Source organism: Myotis nattereri (assembly GCF_964212035.1).
Source record: "Myotis nattereri genome assembly, chromosome: 16".
NCBI classification, from domain to species: Eukaryota; Metazoa; Chordata; class Mammalia; order Chiroptera; family Vespertilionidae; genus Myotis; species Myotis nattereri.
Genome location: NC_138091.1, coordinates 6,653,695 through 6,667,205, shown reverse-complemented (window position 1 = coordinate 6,667,205; position 13,511 = coordinate 6,653,695). Strand labels below are relative to the sequence as shown.

General features: G+C 46.3%; 1 protein-coding gene across 1 annotated transcript; it reads right to left on the bottom strand.

Moving 5' to 3' along the window:
- Window positions 1-648: 648 nt before the first annotated feature.
- Window positions 649-13,368, bottom strand: LOC308532601 (phosphofurin acidic cluster sorting protein 2-like; the record flags this gene model as incomplete). The annotated part of the gene is made up of 6 exons (XM_081110115.1): window positions 649-1,987; window positions 2,102-2,620; window positions 2,795-4,389; window positions 12,521-12,629; window positions 13,024-13,135; window positions 13,347-13,368. The coding sequence occupies 6 exons, from the start codon at window positions 13,366-13,368 to the stop codon at window positions 649-651; spliced, it is 3,696 nt and encodes a 1,231-aa protein (XP_080966241.1).
- Window positions 13,369-13,511: the final 143 nt, after the last annotated feature.

Sequence of the window (13,511 nt, the reverse complement as noted above, 5' to 3'; positions counted from 1 at the left end):
TGGGTGGTAACAAATGTTCTGTAGTAACAGGAACGAAGGTGGGTTCCCTCCTCAGGTAATCGACCACTTTGTCTAGCCAGTGTGCTAGGGCGATGCGCACCATACAGGTCTTTTCTCTTTCTGCCTGTGAGGCTGGAGTTCACTGGTAACCCTGAGTAGGTGGTGCTAGACCAGTTGGCTGTCGGGCAGCTGTTTCCCCAGGGCTGGGCTGACTGGACTCCAAGTTCTGCTCAGAATACTGCCATCAGAGGCTAGCCCTTGACCTCTGGCTGCCAACCTCTGAGTCTGGGCACAGGTTGGAGCTGTCTCCCAGGGAAGCAGAGTCCTGGCTTCCTGGAAGGGCAGGTCTTCAAGGCCAGAACCCTTCTCACTGAGAATGTTGGGCATCCGGAGGCCAAAACACATCTTCCATGATGCTCCAGCTCAACACTGCCCTCCTGAGTCCCACCCGCCACAGCCTTCTGGTTACTGAACAGAGCATTGAGGAGCTCCCAGGGAGGGGCAACCCCCTTAGGTTCCAGGCTGTGAGCACATTCTCTTTGCGTTCCCAGGGTCTGTGTCTGTAGGAAACTGTACTCTTCACAGAAAAGCAGCTGGGTCCTTCTGGTCTTGGCCAAGGCAGAGTGAAGGGCAGGAGAAGGGGCAGGGCTAGAAGGTGGGATTGTTGTGTCTGAAGATGCAGATGGGGACGTGCTTGACGTGGGAGGACCACTGGGCTGACAACTGGAAAAACGCCACGTCATTCCACTCGACGCCATCGATGACGACCGGCAGCATGCTCTGCTGGTGCTTGGCCCTGCAAACCAGGCGACCAATGCCCTGGATGCACTGGCTTTGGGACTCCAAATTCTCATCCGTGGTTTTCTTGGGCGCCTTCTTTTTTCTCTCCTTGGTGACCACAGCCATGGACAAGGCAGGTGTTGCTGTGCCCTCACCACTGCGGGGCAGCCTGCTGACCTGGACAGACTGGAAGAAGCACTTGAGTGTGTTTTTGGTGGTAGGCAGCTGTTTCTTCTCTGTGACTCTCTTCGTATCTATTGGCTGGGCTGCTGTCCAGTAATCCACCTGCAGCTCCATCATCTGTGCATGGACACTCTGACTGGTGGAGGACAGGCTCCCACTCATTGATGCGGGGGAGAGTGTGTTGGGTGAGGCCTTCCCGGTAGGGGACAGAAGCTCACCGGAGCATGAGGTGACTACATCATCTGAGCCTCCTGACATGGCTGCAGATGGTTCCACTCTTCCAACCTTCACTGCCCCCACAAAGGGGATGAGCTGTGTGGACTTTTCATTGGGGCGCTGCTGCTTAGACATGAGAATGGCCTCAGCAATGGGCAGCAGGTAGACACAGTTGGCCCCTGCAACGTACTCAGAGATTCTCGACACAACGTCCTGTGTGTCCTGCAAGGTGTTCTCAGACTCCAGGTTGTTGAACATGTCCCGCCAGTACAGGTCCTGGAAGAAGTTGTTGTAGCGGCAGTCCATGGAGCCCAGGTAGCTGGCCAAGGGGTGGGGACCCAGCGGGATGACCAGGAAGCGCATGTAGTCTAGCCATTGGGGTGGCTGCTGGGACAGCTGCCTCACGAAGACCCGCAGCACAGCGTTGAAGTAGGGCTGTGCCCCTGCCACCGCCATCTTCACAGGCGTCAGGGCCTGGGAATCGCAGTTGCAGTATCTCTGCATGTGTGAGACGATGATGCTGAAGGCCTCCTGGACGTCATCTGTGGAGCAAGTGCACACCACGGGCAGCGAGTGCCCCTGCAGGATGTCCGAAAGTAACTGGCCCTGCCAGGCGCAGGTGTTGACCAGGATGATGTTCTCGGGCATCTTGTCCTGGCAAATGAGGATGTTGTGGAGCTGGTCACGGATGGGCTTCCTGGGGATCTGCCACTGGCTCTGTGGGTAAGGGCTCTCGTTGCCCATTCTGTTGACCCACTCATTCAGGGCTGTGCCGCAGCCCCGGTGGCCAGCCTGCTTCCTCTTGGACCTGCTGGAGGGCAGGACCAGAGACTTGGTGAAGCGCACTATGGATGGCAGCTTCTTGGTGAACCAATGCTGGGCGGAGGACCCTGCCTCCCGGTTGTCCTCCAGCTGTGCCAGCTGCTTCCCAGGGGAGCGAATTGTGTGGGCCACTGAGTCAGAGCTACTATCGCTTGACATGCTGTCAAAGTATCGCCTGAGTTTGGGCTTTGGGGTGCTGGGGACACTGATATCGTCCTCCGTGTCTAGGCTACTGTCACTAGAGCTCAGCACAATATCATACCGACGGTGCAGAGCCTTCTCCACTTTGGGGACATGCCTCACAAGGGCCTGTTCTGAGGATATGACCTTCTCCGACACTTGGGCCCTGAGCATAGATGCCACGGCTTCCTGGTGGTAATTGTGTTGCCTGTTCATGCACCTCCTTCTTACTATGAGATTCCCTTGGTCCAAGTTATTCTCCTGGGACTGCCTGTGGACGGCATTGTGACTGGCCGGCTGCTCAAAGAAGCAGCTCTCAGATGTGCTGGCGAGGTGGTTATGCGAGGTTTGGGCCTTAGTGCTGGCCGGCATGGCAGTGGCCTCCTGTTCGATAGGCTGGCGGGACAGGGAGGCCATTCGAATCTTAGTGGTGGGTGTGCTGTAGGCCACAAGTTGGGAGTCACTGTGGCTTGTCTGCTTGCCTCCCGGGGCCCTCGCGTTCTCAGGCGGGTGGGCCAGACTCAGAGGCTCCTTTTGGATCCTGGTGCTGTGGAGGCCCCGCATCTCCATCGGCAAGCTGGAGTCTGACAGGCCTTCCATGTATGGCCTGAGCTTGGGACTGGGGCTGCTGAGGACACTGTGATTGTCCTTCATGCCTGGGCCGCTAGACAGCCCTTCAAAGTATGGCCGAAGCTTAGGTATGGTGGTGCTGAGGACGCTGCCATCGTCCTCAGTGTCTGTGCCACTGTCACTGGGGTTCGGCAGCATGTCATACAGGAGGTCCAGGTCCTCCTCCACCTCCGGGACATGCTCCCCATGGTCCTGTTCAGGGTCCAGGACCTCCTCCGAACCTTGGACTGTGCGCAGCCATAACAGGACTTTCTGCTGGTAGTTCTGTTGCGTGGTCAGGGTGCTCCTTGTGAATATGAGAGGCCCCTCATCACAGTCACCCTCCTCCTGGTCAGCGGTGTGGTAGCTGGCCACCCGCTGCGAGAAGAAGCTCTCACACATGCACTCAGAGTAGTTGTCCGAGGACTCAGCCTCGGGACTGGCTTGCCTGGCGCTGTCCTCCTGGTCGATGCGCGACATGGACAGAGAGATCTGGATGTTGTCCACCTTGCTGGTGGGTGTGCTGTGGGCCACTAATCCATTGTCCATCTCACTTGGCTGCTTGCCTCCCAGGGCCCACGAATTCTCGGGCATGTGGGGCAGACTCAGAGGCTCTGTTTGGGTCCTGTCACTGTGGCTGCCCCACATCTCCGTCTGCAAACTGGAGTCTGACAGGCCATCCAAGTATGGCCTGAGCTTGGGCCTGGGGGTGCTGAGGACGCTCTCATCATCCTCCAGGTATGGGTCACTTTTCCTGCGTTTCCCCATCATGTCAGACCGAAGGTCCCTCTCTGACACTTTGGACCTGTGAAACAGCGCCAGGACTTTCAGCTTCAGGTTTCCTCCTATGGACGGCCGCTGCTTCTTTGGCTCCCCTTTCTCCAAGGCATCCTTGTGCAGGTCCTGTCTGTGCTTTCCCCTGCCGCTGGCCTGCAGCTCATCCTGCCCCTCGTAGTTCCCTGCCGACTTGGCCTTAGGGCTGACCTGCATGGCACTGTCCTCGTGTTCGATGGGCTCACTGCACAGGGAGGAGATCCAGATCTCGGCCACCGCAGTGGAGGATTCCTTGATGCTGCGAAAGAGGCTCACCATCTGGCCAAACCTGGGGTTTCGCTGCATGACGTCAGCCATGTGGATGGCACCAGAGGCCAGTGTCTTGTAGCCCAGGACGTTTCTGTTCTTAGAGCATTTCCTCTGCTCCAGCATGATCAGGAGCTTGTTACCTTCTCCCTTGAGGAAGTGGTTGTACTGCAGGGAGAAGGTGAGCGCCATGTTGGTGTGCACTGGTCTACTGCGGGGCAGCACAATCTCTTGGGACCTCAGGATGCCCTTGGAGTCCTGCATCCTCACGGAAATTACCACGGAGTTGAGGTCCTTGGCCAGCTTCTTGAAGATCACTAGCTTCGTTACAGTGAGACTACACCACCTGGGCACGCAGCTGGGGCTGGAGCAGTCCACCTCCCAGGTGGCGAACAGGTTCTGGGGGACCAGTGTTTTGAGCACCGTGGACGTGCTGGCCAGGCCCACAGTTCGTGAGGAAGCTGCAGCTGCTGGCACCCTACCAGACCTTTTCCTATTCAGGGTTGCTGGTTTTTTCTCCTGTGGTGGGACAGAGGAGGGACATGATTGGTGCATGAAGTGGGGCATGAGTGAATCAAAGGAGAGTGTGGCCACACAAAAAGCAGCCACTCGCTAATCTGTGATTAGGTCAGGGAAGGCCTGGGTGATGGTCTTTTAACCTCAGAGACCTAAAGTTATCACAAAGATGCTTTGAAATTAAAACGTTTTAACTAAAAGCTGTTTACGGTGGGTCGCTGGGTCCTAGGTTGGAATCTTCTGCAAAAAGGTCATTATTTACCTTAACTGAGACTGTCTACTGTCTTTTGGAATCTACAAGAACATAGCTTTGGAACGTCAAAGGAATTTTCCTATTTTTTGGATACTCTGTGCTCTGTGGAGACCACAAATCCCCTCACTGTTATTGAGTTCATTGTTGGCTGTTCTGTCCTATATCCCCCTATGGGAAAGAAGTATATGTCTGTCATTTCACTTTTCATTCAATCTATCACCAATGGATTTCATGCAACTCACATACATCGCCACTTCTGACCGTAATATCTAAAATAAGGTGACAACTGCCATTCTCCAGAGCATTATTTCAATCCATTGAGGTTTTGATTCAAGGCAAATGACCATTTGGCTCAGATAAAATCTCAACAATTGTTCACAGTTTTGAATGCTTCTGACATGGACATTTACTTGGCACAATACAGCAGGATCCCAGAAAATCTCACCCAGCACCACCCTGCAGACCTACACCCGGTGCTGGCATCCAGCAAAGGGTCCATTGACGCACCAGTTCCCTGCCTGCCGCTGAACCTGTGACACTTGTCTGTTGGATTCAGGACCTTCCCTTGCTTGTGTTGCTGACTTTATTGGAGCCATATTTTGTAATACTTTCTGGGCAAACACCTTAGCTGTTTAAGTGAGAGCTGATCTTGTTCAGCTCAGAAGATAAAGGGGCACATCCTCCTTTCTGCATGAATCTCAGATGTTCTTAGACAACTGAGGATCTTTGCGGATTTGTCTGAGGTCATTCCTCATGACATGCAGGAGCCCCATAAGGAAATTCGCACACAACTGCAATTAAACTAACTGGCTCTTCAGGGGGAGCACTAATGAGGTTTAGTCCACCTCTGCTGGTAGCCCTTCTGGTTGTTGTAGTCAGCAAGGAGAGAAACTGAGGCACAAAGAAGGTTGAATGAGACTCTAGGGGAGTGAGCAACTTGCAGCTCAACCCATAAAGCAACAAACTTTAACCCACTACATAACACTCCTAGAAACTGTGCTGAGACTCTGCAGATACCAAACAATAAAAACAACAGCAACAAGCATACCTATAAGTAACATGGGAAGTTGTGCCTCCATGACTGGGAACTCACAGGCCCCAGCCCTTATTAATATTCCTGATAGGAAGCCTTGACTTGCAAGTGCTTTACAGAAGGGTAAATGTAGGAAGATTTAACTACAAAATATCAACTGAGAAATGGCCAATATACAGTTTTCTTTGGGTGCCTAAATTAATTTTTCACAGGCAAAATAAAACAAAAGAAACAAATAACTATAACAATGGTGGCCTGAAAATTGAACTGATTGAGTGCATAGGATGCACATCTTGATTTGGAAATTAGAAACTTCTAAGGAGAAGCAGAGACAAATTCTCTTTAAAAAATAAATGAACAAGAAATTTCAGAGATTATCTTCCAACTCTCCTGAAGCTAATACATGCTAACACCCCATCCTCCCCCTTCTATAGCACGTCCCCTACATCTTTTGCTCTCTGAGCTTCCTTGTCCAGATGTCTTCCTTCCCTTCCCTTCTTTCTTCCCCTTCTGTCCCCTCCACTGCCCCTCCCTACTGACTTAAGGGAAAATGAGATTAGGAATTCTGCCAACTCCCTTTGGAGAAAAGCTGCTCTCAGCCAGAGAGGAATCAGCAATCATCCTCCATTTTCTCTATGGCCCTGATTGGTTCACAGAGAAATTTAACTGATGGAACATGCAATCCTGGATATTTTAACCTATTGCAATTAATATACTCCTGGTTTCTGTGAGCAAAAGCAAGAGAATTACTAAATAAGGTTTATAGAAAACTCCTATAGAGAAGCCTCCACACTTTAGGGATATAGGAAATTGAAACAGGATTTAGAAAAAGGATACAAACAGAAACATGCCTAGGGCTGCTCCAAGCTTGTTTTTCCTTCCCACTGATACTTTGGGAGAATTTTAAATGATCATTAAAAGGGAAGCCATTGCCCTAGCCAGTTTGGCTAAGGAGATAGAGTGTCGCCTGCAGACTGAAGGGTCCCAGGTTTGATTCTGGTCAAGAGCACATGCCCAGGTTGCAGGCTTGATCCCCATTAGGGGGCGTGCAGAAGGCAGCCAATTGGAGATTCTCTCTCATCATTGATGTTTCTATCTCTCTCTCCCTTTCCCTTCCTCTATGAAATCAGTAAAAAATCTATTTTTAAAAAGGGGGAGGGGGAGAAGCCACTAAGTACCCTGTATATATTGAGGCTATTTTATTTGTTTTTAACCACAACCAATTAATTGCTTTCACCATCGGAATAAAGCTTTCCTACAAATGTCTGTTTTTTAATCAAAACCTGTTTCCTTCCAACTAGGGAATGTTATGAGAATATATATGGTTTGCTTATCAAATCTTCCCCAATTCCCCTGTTTAGAGAGTGGTTTTTTTTTTACTGTTTAATGAAATCTGTGATGCTGACATATGCTTTCTCCAGAATGGTAACATATATACTTAGAATAAATGAACCAGATACTGAACCAAAAGGGAAAGTAATGATTTTAAAGGAACCTTCCAGGAGGAAACTAAGCTTGAGACTGACCGAATGTTTGCTAATCATCTCTTCTTCAGTATTATCTTCCACAAGACCCTGAGAGATGGCTGAACAGGGTACCCACCCTACTCAGAATGGCCCCAAACAGCCCAGAGACATGCAGACATGGCTCTAACACTAGGCTTTCTCATATGTCTGCCTAAAGATGGGGGGCCAGCCCACAGTGAAGTGAGAATTCTCTTTTGGGGTACATATTCACCAAATGGGAGTAACTTGACCCTGAGTGCCTCAAACAAGAAGCCAATCTGCTTTTGTTACACCAATTACCTGGTTGCAATATAAAGTGGGTAATAGAGAGGCTTTGGCACCATTAACTTTAAGACTATCTCGTACCTGGGCCCTGTGTTGCCATTTCCAGGGGAGACAAACGGAGGTTTCATATACCTGAAAGTCTTTATACCTCTCAGAGTTGTGAGCTTTCTGGAAACTAGAAAAATATTCCCAAATAGAAAGAAACCATCCAAAAATGGGTGAATGAATTTGTCAATCCCTTGCTAACATTTGTGGGGGCGGGCAACATAGGTCCTGAGGTATTGAAAACGACTATCCTTGTTTTACAAGTGAAGTTTTCAAGGTGCCATAGGTTTTGCTCCAGAAACAATTCAAAGCCCACAAAGTCCTTCTACCTTCTCCAAACCTCCCCTATTCATTTTGGAGTCTTACAGGTAATTGGCTTCATGCAACCAAAGTCCCAGAACCTTTGAAGTGAAAATACCTGAGTTCACCAAGACGTCTTGTCTAGGCCATTCTTAAAAATACAGATCTCTGGAAGATATGACTTATCCCAATAGAAAAAACAATACCTTACCCACCTACACAAATCTCTTTAGCTTTTTCAACTATATCTTTCTAACTTAGTCAGTTTTAATGAAAGTTATTAAATATCTACACATTTTGAAATAACATGAATACTGACATATTGATTGCTAGACAAGTCTGAAGTTCACTGCTTTTGGGGGTTTTTTAATTGCAGAAGGTCTGTAAAATGGATTTGGAGCTGTTGATGTAATGTTTTTTGCTTTGCTGAAGGTGTGTTTTTTCAAAGTAAGAGTTTGATTAAAATATGTTCATCAACGTCAATCTAAGGAATGCTGTTTGTTCACTTGTGTGCTTACGATTGGAAATTAATGCTCCTAACAGTTAAAAGTTCCGGTTAAGTTGGAAGAAATTATACAGTTATGACAATAGAAGGCTTGAGGTATGAAGAGTCATATTTGAGGGAAAAGGTCACATGTAAGTTTCTCTAAGGATAGTTATTTCTGAATGGGTAAGAAGGTTTGTAAAAGGTGAGGAAAGGTTTGTAAAAGGGGGTATAGGCTATACAATTTTGTGAAAGTTTTATATAAAAATATTCTTTTATTTCTCTACCAAAAATATAATTCAAATTGTGTGTATAGTCTTTGTGAGATATGTGTTCATCTATGTGTTATGTGTGGTGAATTGTCAGCCTCCATATGACATTACTAAGATATAATCTTTTATTGGCCTACAAAGATTAAATGCTTCTGTAAATTAAGGAGAATTCTGTAGTCTGGACAAAATACTTAATATTACAACTGCTTGCAAGTATGATTAATATCTTTTAGAGTTAGTTGCCCTAAGTCTGGGTTTGCTTTACGTAGATTTACAAAAAGTCCATGGTATAATGTTTTGCACAAGTATATTTGCAACCTTCCCAAAGTTTCTATTGTAAGAGACTTTTAAAACAGGAGATGACTTTGAGTCAATTCCAATGGGCTCTAGAGTACCTCAAGGATTTATTCTCTCTCCTTATTAGAGAAACGTTTTTGACTAATTTAGGACTACTTAATATGCTTGAAATTACCTGAGAAGCTTTAAAAAATTAAAAAAATATAAATAACTGTGCTATTTGTGTACCTATATTTTTATTAAAATGGATGTTCTAAAGATTTCAACCTGCCCTAGGAAGAAATGTACAAAGATTCAAGAAAATTTCAAATAGGAAACACTCTGTTGTAACAGTGGTCTTGGTGTCAGCGACACCAGGCCAGCCAAGAGGATGGTTCCCTGTGAGGGTGTCTGGCAGTTCGACTCCGGGTATTTGTGGCACAAACATTGGAAGTTGATGAATTATATCCAATTCTCAATACAAGAAGCCATTGACAATGTTTTAAAATCTTACATGCTATCTGTTCCTTTTATATTCAAATTATGTATTGAATCCAAATATATATATATATATATATATATATATATACTTATATATTTTCATATCATTCTCTCTAATTTTACAGTAATTGTTGTTATCCAAAAATTATTGCCTTGAAATGTTATATTTTACCAAAAAGGCAGTTTTTCCTCAATTGCATTGCAATCAAAACTATAACCATACCATTTTGTTTGTTTATTTTTTTTAATATATTTTATTGATTTTTTACAGAGAGGAAGGGAGAGAGATAGAGAGTTAGAAACATCGATGAGAGAGAAACATCGATCAGCTGCCTCCTGCACATCTCCTACTGGGGATATGCCCGCAACCCAGGTACATGCCCTTGACCGGAATCGAACCTGGGACCTTTCAGTCCGCAGGCCGACGCTCTATCAACTGAGCCAAACCGGTTTCGGCCATACCACTTTGTTTTGTCGTTCATAGATATTGTTTTACTTTACTGCATTTTCAAATATGTTACATCTTTAGAAAAATTCATGAAAAGGACTCTTGACTTACTCTATTTTTTTATTCTTTTCATATATTTTATTGATTTTTTACAGAGAAAGAGAGGTCTAGAGAGTTGGAAACATTGATGAGAGAGAAATATCGATCAGCTGCCTCTGGCACAATCCCTACTGGAAATGTGCCTGCAACCAAGGTACATGCCCTTGACCTGAATTGAACCTGGGACCCCTGAGTCCTCAGGTCTAAGCTCCACCCACTGAGCCAAACCAGTCAGGGCTTGATTTACTCTAAGTAACAGGTTTCTACGCAGGTCACATCTTTGAACTGAATGAAGAAATATAGAACTCTAAGGAATGACTGAATTCACGAAAATACTAGCAAATAACCAGGATAAACAACAAAACGGTAGGGAACGAAATGAAGGGAAGATGGTTATTATTGTTATGACTCTGTTTAAAATACTGCTGATTTTTAGTCTTTTTGTTTTCCAAATATAAGGAAAACTAAAAGTAGAAATTCTACATTACTATCCATGACTCACTAGGAAGGTTAGAGGCAATGATACATTAGTGACATTCATTTCACAGTAATCCCAAAAGACAAAGACTTCAAGGACCAAAACTTACAACCAGGAGATTTTGTTTATTGAAACACATTAATTAAAGACTCTCTCCAATGTGTTAAAAAGGATGTTACCTTATGAGAGGCCTAACCATAAATGGATATCTGTCACTGACACTGCCCTCTATCCACCAAGGAGACGGAATTCTTTTCAAGGATGAGAAACCACTGGCCGTGGGGGCTGACAGCTTTCCCAAGAAGTCAACAAGGCCTGGATGCTGACAGATTACTGCTGCTCAAACCTTCTTCTTCTATCTCCTAACTGTTATTGATTATATGTACACCAACTGATTTTTATATTTTTATTACATACCTTATTACATATGAATTGTTGAATTTCGATATCTGCTAAGTTTTCCCACCTACTAGACAAGTACATTCTAATGATCAGTACGGTAAGGAAACAGTAGAGAGTCTTAATTCTTCAGGTCAAACATAGCATAAGTACAAGGAACAGTGGATGAAGAAGGAAACATATAATTAGCTTAATAAGCAATTATGAAAATATATGCAAAGGGTTTTTGGTTGGCTGGGATGCTTATTTCCCTTAGTCACTTTCTTGTCTAGTAGTAGACATTTTCTATTCCTAAGCAGTGTTCCTGCTTTAATGTTTTTGCTTTTGTTCCTGGTATGTAAATGTTATACTAGATGCAAAATACCAAAACTTAAGACAAGCAGCAAACGGACTCTGCTCATGTTAGCTCAAAATATAAAATTGATACAGAATATTTTTTAACAAAAACATATAGGATCTCATGGCCTCCCATGCACCTGCCTTTTTATTTTGATTTATAATAAAAATTCCACTTTGAATGTCATTCAAGGTTAGAGTCTTACCTTATCCGGAATGGTCCATTGTTCAGCAAGACATAACACGAACACTCATCATCAATGCATAATTTGTATTGATTTCTGAATAAAAGGAGGATGTGTGAATGAAAAAGGAGCCCCATGCTAACCTGACTAGCTCAGGGAAGTCCTGCAAGGCAGCCTTGCAAACTCAGAGACCTGAAGTAACTACAAAGGATGGTCTGAAATTAAAACACTAACAGGAGCTCATGATGGGTCATCAGATCCTTGTCTGGCATCTTCCCTGACAAAGGTCAATCTTTACCTTAACTAAGTGTGTGTACTGCCTTTTTGCCTCTATGATAACATATCATTGGATTTTCCTTATTTTGGACACCTCATGCTCAGGCACTGTTCTGTGCTCTGCGGAGATCAGAGATCCCTTCGTTGCTATTGAGTTCATTGTTGACTTGAAACTATCCTACGTCCACCATTGTAAAATAAATATGTGCCTATCATTTTACCCTTTTTCCAATCACAGAAGTGTCACCAATTTGCTTTCTCCTGTCTCCCTAATCTATCACCCATGGATTTCATGCAACCCACATAAGTCTGCACTTTTGCTTGTATTGTATAAAATAAGGTGCAAAATTGTCATTCTCAGGAGCATTTTCTCATCCCATTGAGATTTTTCTCGCTCACAATTGTTGACATTTTGGATCAAATAAACACACACACATTTTTCAGAGGTCTGAAAGTTTTTCACATTAATAAGAGAAAAGGTTCTTGGCAGGAAAAGTAGAATTGCAGGTGAGGAATATGAAGCACATTAGTATCTTAGGTCATTCTCTTCGCAGAGGACAAACAGCACATGCTTGTATTAACAGTGTCACCCGTGCGATTTCTGACAGAACACCCCAATGTATGATGAGCACACAGAGGCTTTTCCTGGGGGGGAGGATTTGGATGTCAGGACATGTGGTATGTTTAGTGTGGCACCGTCGCCATGGCAATGGAAGGTTTTAAGTCCAGGTCCCACAGAAAAAAGACATGGATCTCTGTGATAAGCAGTCCCGGTCCCCATACAATGTGCAGCCCTGGGAGGCCCCAGCTCCTGACATGGAGGAGACGAGGACCCAGATTCCTTAGGGAACTGGACACTAGGAGGGATCTCAGGGGAGCAGCAGGGTGCCTTCTGGAACCTGAGTCCTGTTGACTCCCTGGGGTCCTGGAGTTTGGGTCAATTGGGCACCTACACTCACCCTGCGGCGGTGCTTCAGGCTTGAGGATATCTCAGGTGTCTGTGCCGCCTGCAAGGGCGTGGAATTGAAGACCCCATCTGTCGGCTCCGGTCCGCTCTCCTGTGCAGAGCTCTATCAAGACAGTTTCCAGTCACCAGGGGAAAACCTCAGAGCCCTGTTTTGCAGCTTCTCTAAAACTTGTGACTCTCCACTCCAGACACACAGAATGTGATCTGCTGAGACCTCTACTGGCAAGGAAAAGGCATGACAGCCTGAGGGCCTAGGACTCCCATTGGCATAGATAAGGGACCCCTCTAGAGCCCCATCTCCACCTGCCTGCCCTACCCTGGGGTGTGATCACAGCAGGACCTCGAGGTTATCCACTGCTCCAAACACTCCCGCGGTTCTCCCTGCAGGACCCCCTATCCACCACATGAAGAGGGGGGATGTGGGCTGCACAGGGATGGCCCACAGAGGAGGCTGGCCTGGCGTGAATGGGTCTGACCCAGGCCACCTTCACTTACCTGAGGGGATCTTCTTGAAAACGGCCAGAGATGTCGGGCACGAGTGGTGAACCGTCTACAGAGTCTGGAACAACGCTCCCTGCAGGGTCTCCGGGAACCAGAGCCCCCACAACTGGGAACACAACAGGAGAACATGTTGAACTGTCAACTGTCTCTTGCCAAATGAGTGGCAGTTGGGCAGTTGCTAGAGAGTGGGTGCCTGGTTACCGGGGTTCCAAGTTCTATTAGGAAGTGACCTCACTTCCTGGAATTGCCTCCCTGATGACTCCCCTCACCTAATAACAGCTATAGATAGTCCTGTGGGCTGCTGAGTGCTCACCTACCTTCTCCATGGAATACCAACATTGTACACAGTGACACGAACACACCCTCTCCACAAGGTTTAGCTGCAGCCAGGGCACTAGGTTTGAGGAGACAGACCAGGGCTCAGACACAACCCCTCATTCTTACCTCTTCTTGATCCTGGATAAGTCATTGTGCCTGTTAGA